This window comes from Strigops habroptila, chromosome 10 (genome assembly GCF_004027225.2).
Source record: "Strigops habroptila isolate Jane chromosome 10, bStrHab1.2.pri, whole genome shotgun sequence".
In the NCBI taxonomy this organism is placed as follows: Eukaryota; Metazoa; Chordata; class Aves; order Psittaciformes; family Psittacidae; genus Strigops; species Strigops habroptila.
In genome coordinates this window covers 22,313,436-22,329,671 of record NC_046359.1, presented here as the reverse complement: position 1 = coordinate 22,329,671, position 16,236 = coordinate 22,313,436, and the positions used below count along the sequence as shown (strand labels likewise).

Below are 16,236 nucleotides of genomic sequence, written 5' to 3'. Positions count from 1 at the left end.
GAGGATTAGCCAGCACATCCTTCAGTCCAGATGTTAGGGCTCTTCCCATTTCAGCCTGCCAGTAAGGCAGGTCTGGCATCCCAGGATATCCCCACCCTATATATGGTGTCACATAATTGGAGCGTTGTCATGACTGGCATGATTACAGGCAATGTATTTGCTCTGCTGTTCAGTTCAGGAAAATATTATCCCCCTGTCTCCGCTCTAAAGGTGGGTGCTGGATTTTGCAGGGGCAAAGTGAATTGAGGGAGCACAAAGAAAAGTGAGATTGGAAAAAAAGAAATGGCTGGACATCAGTATGGCCAAAAAACGTGAGAAAGAGAAACACAGAGGGAAACCAGAAGGAAGAAAAGGCGGCTGAAATAAGAAAGAGAGGCAGAAAATTGAGATAACACAGTAAATCTTAGAAAGAAGTGTATCCATTTTAAATATGCTGCAAGTAGGTCAACTACAAATTGTTTTTTAATGGGGAGGTTGCTGGGAAATTTTACTTGGCCAGTATTTTCCAGAAAGTCCTACTGCATAATAACATCCTCTAACCTCAGTGTCGATGACCACTTTGCTCTCTCCTACTGCAATACCCCTTCTTCTCTTCCAACCCTCACCAAATTCCTCAGGGCCCAGGGGGCACCCTCATGTGCCATAGCCCCCACTTTCCTAGGGAGTTTCGTTGCCCGTGCTAGAGGTCGGCTCTGCCACAGCACAGCTCTGTCACCTTGGCTCAGGCTTGGGCACCACAGTGGAGCTGTGAGAAGGGCTGTGTGTGAGAAAGAGCTGTGGGAAGCATCCGTGGGACCCTTCATGTGCATCGCTTGTGGACAGCATGTAAGTGAACACACCCTCGCTTTTGCTCCTTGTACCTGTGCCTAGTCTTGTACCTTGTTGTTCTGATCCTGACCTTGCCTTGCTGGTCTGGTGTCCTGCCTCAGTTGGTCAAACCTGTCTCATTGCTGGGGACTGTGTGGCAGCATGGGCTGTCGGCTGGCCCTGGGTATCACCACCGGACACACTGCTGCTCTTGTTGGTGCTTTCTGGGCCTGTGGCCCTTGTTGGTGAGGGGCAGCCCTGCCTGTCTTGCTGACACCTTGGCTTCCATCCCTCAACTCCACACTGGATGCTCCTGGTCAAAAGCTGTCTCTGAGAAACTTTGCTGTTCTGTCAAGGGAGATTTAGTGTTTGAAAGTGCCCTGGAGGCCGAGGAAGTTGTCAGTGGCCTTGCAGAGCATCTGTTGATGGGGCTGCTTGCTGATGAAGGATGGTGAATTGCACAGACAGGGAGGAAGGAAATACAGGTGATGTTTCTACCCTCGGTATTAAAGGCAATCTCTACGGTTGCAATGAGCCTGAGGGCTCCTGGCAACAACAGGAACAGAAGATTTAGCAAAAATCGCAGACCTCATAGGTGGTTTTTTGTTTCTTGTTTTGACTAACAAATAGGGAAAACTGCAAACACTGTGGTAGATTCTGATTCCCATGACTTGAAATAACAGCCTGCCAGTGACCAAGCTGTCCTTTGCCTTTTGCATTCAGGAACCTGCTAGGTGGCAGCTAGCACAGAACGCACGAAACTGATCTGCAGTACTGCTTGAGGGCTAATTTGGGGTAGCTAAAACTATGAAAGAGAGCAGAAAATTTGCTGCTAGCAATCTTGCTCACCCAGGTGGGCTGAAGAACCTGCAGCCCTCTGGAAAGCAGCAACTGGCTCTTGGCGCTGAATACCTGTGTGATCCAACAAAAAGGCAAGAGGTTAGATGCCAGCATGCAAGGGCAGAGAAGCACGATCACAAGGGATGTGGTGGCCCTGAGCTGTCTTTCTGCACATGTTTTCAAACCAAATGGAAAAGGAAGGATTTAAAAGCTGAAAGAGTTTGGCAAAGGCAAAAGACTTTAATGTTAGTACGTGCTGCACAGTGCAGCTATTCACTGGTGCGCTGGAACAACTGGTGGTGGGTCCTGAGATGCAGCTCATGCTCAGAGCCTGGAAACTGAAAACATGCGTCTCCTCTCAGGGTCAGGCCTTCATCCTCCAAACTTACACAAAGTTCTGCTCCTTTTTGCAACAGCTAACGTTATAAAAAAGACATTTATAAATGGGTTTAGAATATTAATTTGAGAAAAATTCTAAATTTAATTATTTCTGCTTCATTTTTTTCTTAAAAGTTACACTACTGTCATACAATAACCAGTGTGATATCTGTTCTAACTACATCCTGCTATGAACATTGTTAGAAGTGAAAAACAGTGCATTACTACATGACTCAGTAAATGTGAATGGAGGGACTAGCTATAGGGAGGAATCAGAGGAGGGATTGTAATGTCTTTACCTGTATTGGGTCTTAAAATATTCCTGTTACTTGCAGAGGTGGACGTGCCCCTGAATGCTTTGAAAATATTATGTTGGTTAGTACATGTAACTTAAACACAAGGTTTTCTAATCTTCTAGCAATACAAATCTACTAGTCATTATTAATTTAAGACATACCTGTGTTCTGTCCTCTTCCTTGTGCAGCCTGAACCTGTCCTAAGTAGACATCAAAATGGAAAAGTGTGATTTATACCATGTTTGATTCAGTGTTACTGCTACCTGGCTTTTTCACTCAGTCTCATTTTATAGCTCTCAGAGTTAATGGTTCATATATAGAGAGTTTGCATTAATATACTTTCTCAGATGTTAACTATGTATTTTGAGCCTGCTTGAAAAAAGATTGCCTTGCTCTGTCTCTCATGTAGATTAGCCTACTTAACATTCCCTTCAGTTATGACTATTACGTGTACAGGTCTCTGGTCTGCATTTAAAAGGTTTGTAGTTACTGCTGTGATTTGTTTTCCCTTATAACTTTCCTTCTCTCACTCACACTGGTTATCTATGTTTATTTCTATTTCAGTACCATCCAGTTGTACTGGTTGTGTGAGGGAGGTTAAAAAAGCACCCCAAACCCAAAATACTCTCTTCCCCTGAGCAGATACTGCCCTTTCTGCAGAGAGCAAGAAATACAAGCAAGTAGGCAGATTGTAAATAATGAGACAATGACAAAAATAATGTGGGAGAATTCATGTGTCTGAAATGTCTTCACCAGGGTCTACACAAAAGGCTTTTTTGAAGGTGATTTTGTTATTAAATTCCCATTGTTCAAAACTACTAAAGGCTCAAAGCATTTGCAGATGAAAACCATGTCTTTAATCATGCCTTTCATGTTGTTAATTATTAAGAGGCTTGTTAACAAACTTATCCTTTAACAAGCCTTTATTCATTAGTTTTTCCAGAAAGATTAATTCCAAAGCCTGGTGAAATCAGTATGAATGTTCTACCTGACTCCTGTGAACACTGGATAGGGGCCTGTGAGATATTTTTATCAACAAGATATCATAAATGAGACCGTTTTGAATGGTTGTCTCAGAAAACAGGAATTGCTGCTCCTTGGGAACTTGATATTGCAAAATTAGGTGACACCAAATAGTCTGTTTGACCCAAACTTGAACCTTCACAGGCCACTGAAAGCCCTTTGATGGGATTTCTAGGAGCTGTCCTGAGAGACCTTGTAAACTCCAGATGCCAAAGAGGTCCTGTTTAAGGAAATAACAGGCTCATCTGCCAAAACTGGCAAGGCTTTTGAACTCTGTAAGCTTGTAGCTCTGGCTCCAGATGGACCGCTGCTAGCCCAGGCTGTTTTCAGGCTGTGGAGGGACAAGTCTGTCCAGCAGAGTTGTATGGGGCTGTGTGTGACATGCTTTCCACACAGGATATTAGAATGTGCCAAAGAGAGGGAAGAAAATTAGCTCTGATCCTGAGAACTCTCCTTGTTTTGGGTTTGCCACAACCATGCCCTTATGTGAATATAACACTCTTTGCGAGGTCAGTGGAAACAACATACAGGAGGGTACGAGAGAGATCAGCTTTGTTTCAGAAGTATTTTATGCCACTTTTAAAATGAATTAACCCTACCCTCCACACCCATGTTAGCAACATGGATTTCTGTCTATGCTCCTTTTGACTGTGCTGGGCCTTCCCCTTCCCGCTTGCTCTACTTCCCCATAGTAAGCTGGTTTCTGCCATGTTTTGGCTGGCTGGAGCAAACATGGTGGTGGTAGAGGGGGAGAGGTTGGAATTGCACTTCTGTGGTCTTCAACTCTGAGATGCCCGTAAGCCTGAAGCATGTGAATGTGTGTCCATTAAAACAGAGCTCTGTGCAAGCTGGAGATTGAGGCAGGACTAGAATTTTGTGACAAACGGGAGGTGGGCAGTCAGCCTGTGAATCCATAGAACTGGGTCAGAAATGAGAGCAGTGGAACAAGCAGCTCTTGGTTGGGAGCTGGTCCTGTAGCAAGCACGGAGGCATGGGGGCAGTAAAGCGTAGGGAGAGCAGAGAGAAATGCAATTTGGAGTGGACCTTGCAAATGATGGGACCTGATTTGTGAAGGCAAGCAGCTATTCTGTATACAAAACATGCCTATGTGACATGACTTTTGGTTGCAATGTTCACAGCAGCACTGGATTCATTCCCAGTCCTAAGCCAGGGTCCAAGCAGCTGTGAGAGAAAAGATTGCTTGAAAAGTTGGGATGAGAGAGAGAGCAAGTGAGTCTGTGACCCTTGGGAGTCTGCTTGGTTAACTGCTGTTGGAAAGAGGCAGAAGCTGTCATTGTACCACAGCGTGACTGAACTCTTAGTTGCTCCCAGAACAGAAGAGATTTTGCATCCGCTTTCAAAGCCCACTTCCATTGCTGCTTCCCCCTCAGGAGTGCATGCCGCACTGGTGAAGTGCTGCACTTGCTAGCAGGGCAGATAGCAATAAGCTGTCAAATGTCATGCTGGTCACATCAGTGGCTTGTCATTTAGCAGTTTTGCCACATCAAGACTTTAAAGCAGGGGTCCTGTGATGGAGCAGAGCCTCAGGTATTTTTCCTGCTTCTGTATCTTTGATAAAATGGGGATAGAGGGGAAAGAACCCTAGCAAGAGCTAGGATGCAGGAGTTTTGCCCCTCCTCTAATGCTATAGTTTGCAAGTCCTGCTTTTTCTTTGCCACTGTGAACTTTTGCCAGCATCAGTGGCTGGAAATGGAAATGAAGAGCTCACAGCAGCCACAGCTGTGCTTATTCTGACTGTGCTCTATTTCAAGGTTTTTTACTTTTGAGGTGTCTTTTGTAGGCAAATTACCAGTGCCGCATGAGTCCCTGTAAACCAAGATGAACAGGAGAATATCTGATTCTGCTCAGTCGAACCAAACTCCAGTTGAGGCCAATGGCATAATCAGAAACGCAGGCCTGAACAATAGCACTGAATCCTGAAGGCTTCTCAGATAGAGAAAACTGATAAACTGCTTTGTGTCTGGTCATCACTTCAAAACTCTAATTGTCCTTTCTGGTTTGGTTGTTTGTTCATTTTTTAAGGCAGTTTTCCTCCTTTAGAATCAAGAAGAGATCAGGAGAATTCAGGAAGCTGTATCATGAGTACAGACATGCTGGACATGGTCCTAGAAATGAAGTCTGTGAAATCAGAAAATCAGAAGTAGGTCTCCACCACTCCTCCAGCTCACAATAACCTGTCCGTAAGTCTGACTACTTTAATCTTTTGGGAGTTAATTTGTGTTTAGAACTTCACTAAAGAAAATTGTGAAGAAAGATGGATCCAAATTGCAATTAAGTGAGTGCTGAAAGACTTGGAAAAACGAGTGCTTTTGGGATGTGGTTTTTTGTTTTTTTGTTTTTTGTTTGGGGTTTTTTTTTTTTGGAGGGGGAGTTTGTGGGGTTTTTTGGGTTTTTTTTTTTTTAGTGTTTTGGTTTGGTTTTTTTCATTTTTTTGACTAAAGGTTTGGTTGTATTCCCACTGATCTCAGTGTTGCCAGAACTTTACCCTCAACACGTATCTCTGACTGGGGAACCTCAAACAGGGTTTCCTAATTGCTAGTAAAAACAATAATGGCCTCTTCTGTGCTCTACCATGTGCTTGGCTCTGAATTACTTGGCACCAGGGACATCCACAGTTACGTGAGAGCAAAGCTGAGCTGAAGGCACTCAGAAACAGTGACAGAGTATAAAACCTAATGGTGGTCCAGCTACCTTTTAATTCAAAAGTTATCATATCCCCATGCCAAAAACTTGTAAACAGTTAAAAATATTCTCCTTTACACACAGCTAGCCAATTACACACTGTATGGGAAAGCACTTCTAAATAGAGTCACAGAATCATAGAATGGTCTGGGTTGGAAGGGACATTAAAAGATCCCTGCCATGGGCAGGGACACCTTCCGCTAGACCAGGTTGCTCAAAGCCCTGTCCAACCTGGCCTTGAACATTGCCAGGGATGGGGCAGCCACAGCTTCTCTGGGCAACAAGTTCAGTGTCTCACCATCCTCATAGTAAGGAATCTTTTACTATTAACTAATATAAATCTCCCTCTTTCAGTTTAAAGACATTCCCCCTTATCCTATCCCTACATGCCCTTGTAAAAAGTCCCTCTCCACATTTCTTGTAGGCCCCTTTAGTTACTGGAACATTAATACAAGATCTCCCCGGAGTCTTCTCTTCTCCAGGCAGAACAACCCCAGCTCTCTCAGCCTATCTTCACAGGAGAGGTGCTCCAGCCCTCTAGCCATCTTAGCTGCCCTCTTCTGGACTTGCTCCAACAGGTCCATGTCCTTCTTATGTTGGGGGCCCCAGAGCTGAACTCAAGTTGGGGCCTAATGAGAGCAGAGTAGAGGGGCAGGATCACCTCTCCTAACCTGCTAGTCACACTCTTTTTGATGCAGCCCAGCATACAGTTGGCTTTCTAGGCTGCAAGTACACGCTGCTGGGTCATGTTGAGCTTCTCATTAACCAACACCCCCAAGTCTTTCTCCTCAGGGCTGCTCTCAATCCATTTTTCACCCAGCTTGTATTTGTGCTTGTGGAATACTTGTATTGCAGGCTGTGGGCTGGAATGGGAGCAGGCTCTGGATTGAGATCCAGAGCCCTGAGCAGCCACAACTCTGCTGTCAATAACACAAGTGGTATGCCAGGAATAACATCACATTTATGCCAGGCTCAGAACCGCAGCCTGAGGTTTTTGAAAGAGCATTGGTTTAACGTAAGTCGGCATTTCAGAGCTCTCAGCCCTAAATTTAGATGGCTATGCAACCCTCTGCATGATTTATCTTATAACTCAATCAAGTCTCCCTTTGAGAGCATAAGAAGGCAGCAATAGGAAAACATGATTCAAACAGCACAAGATTTGTCTCAAGTGTTGCAAAACACAGCATTTGTCAAGTCTGAAATGCAGATATTCTAGAAAGGCTTCCCCAGAGCTGTAGGCAACCAGCACCTCTGACATTCAGGCCAAGCATCTATTTTTTAGTTTAAATCCACGCTTGGATTCAGTCACTGAGTTTGCTGAGGCTTGAAAGGTTATTGACTCATTGCTGCCTTAGAATACACTGTAATGCATGTCTTGTGGCATACTTACTTCACCATACTTACTTGATGCTGCAGCTACCACGGATGAGTATGCTGGGTGGACACCACCAGAACCTAAAAATACGGGATTTTAATTTTCAGCTCTTGAACCAAAAAGCCCAATGTTAATGAATAAGAATAAATGGAGAAGGAAAGATTAAGGAAAACCTGGTGTTCAAAAACCGTATGAGAATTCCTTCACAGTGTTTTAATCTTTATAATCCAAAAGCTGTTACAAAAAACATATTACAACTTTCATTAATTGAAAGTTATCACAAAATTAATTCTAAAATGAATCTTGACCTATTTGTTGAACTCTCAGTCCAGACACGTGAATCAAAGAACTCTCTGCTGACTCCTATACCTGAAAATCATGACAGCGTTTGAGGATGGAGAGCTTATAGGCCAGTATATTATATGTAAAGATAAAGACTAGCCATAATTTTACTGCAGATGAACTCTCATCTCAGCAAATCTACACTTGCTTGTGTTTATGTGAGACATGGTAATTTTATATGTATCTCAAAGACACAACTCCAGCCCATCTGGAAATATTTTTTTTATGCACTCCTAATATTTCTACATTGAATTACTGAATTCATGATCCACTAAATCATGGTATACTCAGCTGCATGTCTTGTCCTTTAAATTTTAGGGAAGCTGTAGGTCAGGAGGAAAGCAATGCAAACATGCCTGCTACTGACCTATATCTCTGACCCTATGCAGTCCCGGTCTAGTCTTGGCTGCAGCTGCAACTGTTGTGGTTCTGGTTGTTGCAGGTGTTGTGGTTGGCTTTGGCATTGTGGTGGAAGGATCCATTGTCGCGGTTGTTGGTGTTGGGGTTGTGGTGGCAATTTGTGTAGCTGGTGTCGGCGCGGGAGATGTTTGATACTCTTTGTGGACTGTGTCCCCTGTAGGAAAATAGATGGATGTGTGACATACATGGAAGCGTCACTAACTGTGCTCACTGTTTAAGGCAACCCAGACACTGGTGCTCTTTTCAGACGTTTACAAGCATCCTCATCTGTAGAGCCATTAGTGCCTTTGTTGCTATATGGATATGTAGCACAGGTGCCAGTGTGACATGGTATTACACCATTCTCTGGAGGGTGCTGACAACAGCCTGTTGCAGCCTTAGTGATTCCCCTACACTTTTCTTCTTTGGCTAGGAACACCAATCAACCTGACAGATGCCTCAGGCCTATGAAATGGTTCAAACCAGCCAGTTGCAGTTTCTGTTTTGCCATCATCTTTTCTCAGCATAATCAAGCAGTTAGAAAGTCCATATAAATGGAAATCTGCTGACATCTGTCAATAAAAGATGGCCATTCTGAGTCATAGACCAGAATGAAATATGCATTGCCCACCACAGCACTGAAGTGCTTTTGGCAGAAACACAACTTTTAGGTAAGGGTGATTCAGGGAGCGGGTCGGATCCACAGCAGGGAGCGTTAGGGCTTTGGCTGAGAAGAGCGGGGGAGAGCACCACCTGGGAGCTGCCGATTTCATCTAACTTTGACTCATCTCACAGTTGCTACTACTTTTAAAATATATCATCTGTTGTGAGAACAGAGACAACTCTAGTTGCAAAATCTGCATCCTAAATATTCTTATATGAAATTGTTAAAATGCCTACAGTTCTTTCAAGTCATCATCTCAAAAAAGGTCCTTCACCATTATCTTCTCCATCTATATATTCTGTGTTCACCCCAGTGTTATTCCTCTCCTCCCTCCTGCCCATAGCTAGCAGATGGCCTGACACGCTGTGTACACTGAAAGGGAATGGTGTGCAGTCTATTCACTGTTGCACAGCACAAACTTGTGTTTTATTGCTGGATGTTCTCCTTTTGCAAAACATCTTCATGAAACTGTCTGGTGGATTAATTGCCACCTAATGCTAGGCAGTGAAAAACTCAGATGTCAGACAGTTTTGATGGGACACTGCTGAAAGAGACCTCAGAAGAAAAACAAAACTCAGCTGAAAAAATCAGTATGAATGACTCTGGGCTGAGCAGTGCCCTGCTCCACACTGCTGTGCTAAAAGAAAGAAGACAGAGGGCACAGTGAGTCTTCCCCTGCGATCTGGTGTCGCTGGAGCAGGGAGCAAGTAGCAGGACTTTATACTGCAGGCTGCAAGGAGTAAGGAAGATAGCTAACAGCATTAGCAGAAAACCCAAGGAAGCAGCACGGTAAGAGCAGACAAAAGATGTTGCTTTGGTGCTTGTCGGGTGGGTTTCTGGTGGAGCCTTTAACACAAGAGAAGGGCTCTGCAGGGCTAGCACTTCCCAGTGCTCCTGCAGGCAGGGTGCCCATCTCCTCACAGTATCTTCAAAGGGTTTGCAGAAATGATGTTGCTTTGGTGCTTGTTGGCTGGGTTTCTGGTAGAGCCTTTAGCACAAGAGGAGGGCTCTCCAGGGCTAGCTGTTCCCAGTGCTTTTATGGGCAGGGTGCCCATCTCCCTCACAGCATCTTCACAGAGCACGTGCCCTGCATAGGAAATTGCCGAGAGCTGTATTGCAAGCTTCTGAAGTTCACGACACCTGAACTCACCCAAAGCGCAGGCAGAATTTGAACTGCGAGGGTGCCCTCTCTTCTCTGAATTGGCACATGCCTTCCAAGCACCATTGCAGGTGCTCATATAATGGCTTTGATTTGGTTGGAAAGAGGCTGCAGAGAGGAGGTTGAATGAGGGAGGTAAAGCTATACGTATTAACTGCGTCAAACTGCTTCCCATAAGCATCTGCAGTCAGTTTAAACTGGGACAGATACTGTAAAAGAACACCAAGATCCCCAACCCATACCTTGTTCTGGTGCTTTTTCCGATGTGCTAGTGATATCTGCACTCTTCATAGCTTTAAGGTCTTGCTCCGGCTTTTTAGGCTCTGAAACAAAATTAAGTACGTTAGGAAAGGCAGCTCTGAAAGAAAATAATTTTTACTCTCTGATTTAGAGATTATCAATCCCCAAAGGAAGGCATTCTATCATCTGGCATGAGGTATGTCAGTCAGTCTAACCAGAGCTTTCTCACAAAGAGAGAAAAAGTGGTGACTGGGTGCCTCTAGAGGGTAGCCAACCCCTATTTCTGGTGCCTAATTTAGGCATTCTTATTGCCCTAAACTTCCTGCCAATATCAATAGAATTTCTGAAGTGAGCAATAAATATAGTTTTTTACCACTCATAAACCAATACTCATAAGAATAATGCATGATGTTGTTGATTTTTCTTCTGAGTAGCAGTGTGTCCTGAGAATCAGGGTCACAGTATGTGTAGGGTGTTTGGGGAACACAAGTTAACATGCGGTATTTCGGTCACTAATTCACGTTCAAATCCAGTTCTTTCTTGCCTGACATTGTCACATCATCATGGGGCCAAATCCCAAATGCCATAGACTGGCTTAGAAGGAAAAGGGAGATTATTTTTTTTTTTGTCCTTTTATTCCTTCTAAGACCCAAAGTCATCAAAGTACTTGGAAAATTTATTACAGTTCATTTACTGCTACCCTGCAAAAGGATCTGCCTCTGCTTTTATGTCTGACTGAGTACTGGAGGATTTTGATCTTCCTTTTTTTTTTTTCTCTTCTCTAGTTATTTTGGCAGCATTGACCTATTAGAGAAATTACTCCAGGGATAATGGTTTCCTAAAACTTTGTATTATTTTTTAAAACAACATCTTTTGATTGTTTTTACCAGCTGTGAATAGTTATAATTTTGGGAAGGCTTTTTTCCTGCTGTGCCCAGCATTTGGGAAGCACTGTAACCACCAGCAGCATTTAAAGAAAAGTCAGGCACTGTGAATCTCTGGTGTCCCTGGGATGAGGACCAAAATTGCATCTCTGACAGCTGATCAGGTCTTTTTGCTAATCTGGCAGCAAGTGAGATTAATCCTCAAAGAACTGCCTTTGTGTCCTACAGATATTGGGTTAAAGTATCCAAATGAGCAATGTGGTCTCTGTGATTTAAATTAGAAGAAAATGGTAGCTTTTTTAAAATTAAAAAAGAGGTAGGAAATCCTCTATCACAAGATGGTCCTAGCACCAGAGATCTTTATCTTAAGAAAAAGCTGTTTCTAACAGCTGAGATGACTGGGTTTAGGTGGCAGGGGTAAGGAGGGCTGACAGAGACAAGCAGGGCTTCGAAGATGGATTGTGACCATCAGATTTCTTTGCTACCTATGGGACAGGGCTGGGCAAAACAAGGCAGCGGCAAGCACTGAATTTCATGTAACAGTGGTTATTTGTGCCTTTGATCATTTTGGGTTTTCTCTGCTTGAATGCACAGTCTCTGTTGCTAGGATCCTAACATTTTCATTCGCACTCTTTGATTCAAGAACAAAGTGAAGGAAGCTGCTTGCATCTATGGTTTGCTGGAAGAATATGTTCCTGATATTTTGTTTGCATGGCTGAGCTGTGACTCAATGATGGTCCCTGTTTCTGTGCTGATTCTCACATAATGTGGGTTTAGCACTGGTGGAAGAAATGATTGCTTGCAGCCTCCTGAGCTCTACTCTGGCTGACATTGTCCCTAGTCTTAGTCTGAGATGTTTGGGCTGCTACTTAAAGTGTTGGATATATTTGGGAATGATGAGATGTGGTTTTAGTAAATGTTTCGTGGAAACCCCCAAGATTTCTAAGGTATTGCCTCCCTTCTAGCAGTGCATAATATTTGGGTCAGTAATTTCTGTGTACAAAATCAAGATACAATCAAATTTGTACCTACTGATTGCAAAGGTATTGCAAACTAAGGGCATGGCTTTGATTGATGCATATTCAGTGCGAAAAACTACAGCTTTCAGATTTGCCTTTGTGCAAGTAAAAGCCTAAAGATGACGAAAAAGCTCTGTACTTTGCTTCCAAGGACCAAACAATAATGTACAGGAGAAAGACTCAAGGACTCTAAGTAACCTCTGAGTGGCCTTGAATGGATGCACCCACTGACAGGCATTTGAGTTCATAGAGAAGATAAGGCACGTTTTGTTACACCACAACTCACTGGATAAGCTCAGGGAGGCTCAGGCTCAGCAATCAGCCAAAGAGCTGTGTTAGGGAAGTGTGTAGCAATGCAAGACATTAATTTTGTTTTCATTCACACCCCCATGGGAACAGTCTGAACTTTAAACAGTTGTTACAGGGGGCACAAACAAGTGTCATTTCAGTGACGGAGGCACTTCATGTGCTCCTGCATATCAGCTACCACCTGGTATGAGAGTTGATCAAAGACCTCTGAAAACAACTAAATTATTTAAACTGAGTCTTACAGTGGAGGATGCTGACTAAAATGGTTATACAGAGTAGTTCCCTATCATGCCATCCTTAGCTAAAGCTGCTGTGCATTGCCATCTGTCATTAGTATTATATAATTATTTTTTATTATTATACTCTCAACACTATATCCCAAGAGATTACATGAATAACATTAGAGAAGGTCAACATGTATAACCTCAGATGCTTTCAAATAATCAGTACAACATCATACTCACTAACGGATCTAAAGCAAGGGGGAAAGTACTTGGAAACAGACGTCTGTGAAATATGGTATGCCCAAAAAATAGAAATTGTCTGGGCTAATTTCCATATGCTTAACATAAAAAAATACCATGAGGGATTTGGATGAGATGTTAAGGGGTGCATGAACTTCTGGCTCTGAATACTTATATCTTTATATTACACAACTGAGAAGCTGCAACAGATAGTTGTGAAAGCATGTAAGGGAAAGTCAGCCACAATTACTTACCTGATTTAACAGCTGTGCTTTTTGAAGAGGAATATTCAAGAGTTGATGGATATGTTACACCTTTTCTTGGCTTGCCCTCTAAAAAAAATAAAAATCAGAAAGCATCACAAAATATTCGAAGATTTCTTGCAATAAAATTCTCATCTAACTTATATGTTCAGAATCAAACCCCGCTTCTTTACTGCCCAACTCATTTTTCTTTCTGACGGCAGAATCTCAAAACCATGCCACTAAAAATACCAGTGCCTAAATCCAGCATCATAAAAAAAAAAAGTTAAAAAGCATGAAAACACAGTCCTGGGAAGGATTTGAAGAGGTCACTCAGTTTATTGTTTGTTCTCAAATGGTGTTAAGCATAAGGGGATCATTCCTGAAGGGCATCTGTACTTAACCTGTACTTAAGCCCATAGCTTCCCCAGGCAACCTTTCCCAGAGCCCGACTATGCAATTGACTTAGAAAGCATGTTTGATGTGGGATTCATTTCGTCATGCACGTGGCATTCTTCTCTGACTTGACTTTTGCAAGATGCCATTTCTGGCAATAGTCTTTAGCAGTAATAACAGTAAGAGAAGGCTGTGCTTGTGTGTGGGAACATATGGTACCTATATTTATATCTAAAATGAGGGTCCTGTCTTAAAACAATGAGGCACGTTTCCCAGTTAAGCTTTAAACCGCAAATCTTTTTAGTGCTGCAGCAGATGTCATCTCTATTGGTACATGTAGACATGCAATTTCATCTCTTGGGGCAGTTTTTATATTCCCACACATGACTAAATGAAAATGTTGCAGTGTAGGGAAGACTGCACTGGCCTCTAGGTATTTGTGGATGTAGGACTTCCAAACCCTAGTGACTGTCTCTACAGTGCTGTGCTGTGTCATGCATCTGGACCACCTCAGATGAGACTTACCTACCTACCTCCATGTCCTGTGAAACCTGAGTCGTAACGGTGATGCTAGGCTTGCTTTCATTTATTCCCTTGGTTACTTGGTGGATTCTTTGGGAAGATGTATATGGCACTGTGAGCATGTCCGTTGCCATCATGGGTGATTAATCCAGAGACCAACAGCACTGAACAGAATTAGCTGCCACAGATTGAGCCAGTTCTGGGAACTGGGGGCACACAAAGAAGGGTATATGCCAGAGGAACTGATCCTCAGTGTGCAGGGATGTCCATGGAGCTGGAGAGACACTGTCCTTTGTCCCTTTTCATGTCTCTAACCCTTTGTTTTACTTCTCTCTGAAATTTTAGGTGTCATTCAAATGCCCTGGATGTAGAAGTTAGTTCAGGTTACTAATGAGGCAATGATGTGAAGAGCTATTCCATTTCTCATTTACAGTGGTATAAACTGAGAGCAGCTCCACTGAAGTCAGCACAGATATGCCAGACCAGAGTGGCAAGTTAGCATGGAAGGACAAGATGGAAAGAGCTTCCTTCTTGCCCTTAGGCCTCTCTCAGAAGCTGGCTTAAGTGAAGGGCAGCCAGTTTTCACATCCACTTTTCCTGGAGCTAAAACTGGGATCAGAAGCCAAGCAGGACTAGGTAGCTCCTCTGTCAATTTGGTAGAAAAATGGAAAAGGTAGAGGATTGCAGATGATTTCTAAGTGCATTTCTTTATCCCCAACAGAGGCAGAATTGTCAGGTATGAGTGGCTGGTACATGGACACAGCACTTGCTTAATAGTCTGATCTTTATTCAGACTATTTCTGTGCTAATCTGATTTCTAATGCAAACCTGAAGCCCACTGCTAGGCAAATAATCTAGCTAGCGCGGGGAGGCTGGCTGCTCCTGGACTCTGGGGTTTTTGATTAACAGCAGCTTGCGTCCTGTCCATGACCAAGAGGTGGGTCTGAGGCCTGACCAGAGTGTGGCCCTGCTCTCTGGGGCAATGGTAATTTGTCTTTTTCACTGGCTGGAAGAAGTTACCTCTAGGTTGGAGTTTGCATAATGTACTTAAAAATGGATATACATGTGGGCTGAAAACCTCAGCTTCTGTCCATTGAAGTACAAGTGATGGGGTGGTGGCTGCTCACCCTCTGACGCTTATTTGTGACTAGGAGACTCAGACTTTTAGGGCTCTATTTTCTTAAACCGCTAGCTGCAAAACTCCCACTAAACTGAATAGAATCATTCAACTGAGTGCCAAGGCATTTCAGTGCTTGAAAGTGAATACCAGTGCATTTGCATACCTCCTGGTGTGCTGACTGCTTTAATCCCAGAGGACAGACCTCCTTCCCCACTGCCCCTAAATCACGCCACTTCTTCGCCTGGGTTCCCCGAGGAGTCCTCTTCTGTGCTTTTTTGTGTGGATGCTCATTCACGATTTAAACATCACAAACTCTTGGAGACAATATTCTAACTAGGAATAAACTGTTGGAACGTTACCAGTGTACAGTACTGCATACAGGTCTGGCCTATTAAAAAGGAATTTGGCTGGAGAATAGGGGACTCAGTTCAAGCTCTAAAGCTGTCTTGAAAATAATGCCTTAGGTGACTTGTGTTTTTACTGGGGAATGCTTTAAGCAGCTCTGTCTTTTTATGACTCATAATTGTAAAACTGTAAAAAAAAAACCCCAACCCCTACTCATCTCTTTTTGTGAGTGAGATTTGTCTGCATTCAGCCTCAGGCTGAGGAGAGTAATGACACAACCTTCCTGGGGTTGTGGTCTTTTAAATTTCTCACTAATGTTCTAGAATTCCTACATTTTCAGTAGGTATAGTGAGAGTATTCTTCCTATTTATATATGAAATATGACATTATATATGTCATGTGATGTATTATGTTAGATTTCTGCTTGAGCTAGTTTATAAACTAAGTAGTTCCACTGACGTCATGAGACCACATAGCATGTGTAAAATAAAGCGCATGAGGGACAAATCCCATCATGTCTACACATACCCGCATTTCTTATAACTCCTCTTACATGTGCTTGTAACTTTCTCTTTTATCTTCTTATATAGTGTCTCATTAATTAAGAATAAAGATTTGTTACTATAAATCAAAAATTCCTACAGTTTTATGGCATAACAACTGAGCAGTTGCTGAGATAAAAAAATCTTAATTCTCATTTATGTACCAG

General features: G+C 43.0%; 1 protein-coding gene across 1 annotated transcript in view; it reads right to left on the bottom strand.

Moving 5' to 3' along the window:
* Positions 1–16,236, bottom strand: part of VIT (vitrin) — a 51,718-nt gene that overhangs the window by 15,571 nt on the left and 19,911 nt on the right. Inside the window, 7 exon segments of the mRNA XM_030499986.1 lie at positions 1,657–1,719; positions 2,325–2,381; positions 2,483–2,521; positions 7,452–7,502; positions 8,132–8,338; positions 10,229–10,309; positions 13,157–13,234. Of these exon segments, the coding sequence (XP_030355846.1) occupies positions 1,657–1,719; positions 2,325–2,381; positions 2,483–2,521; positions 7,452–7,502; positions 8,132–8,338; positions 10,229–10,309; positions 13,157–13,234 (576 nt within the window).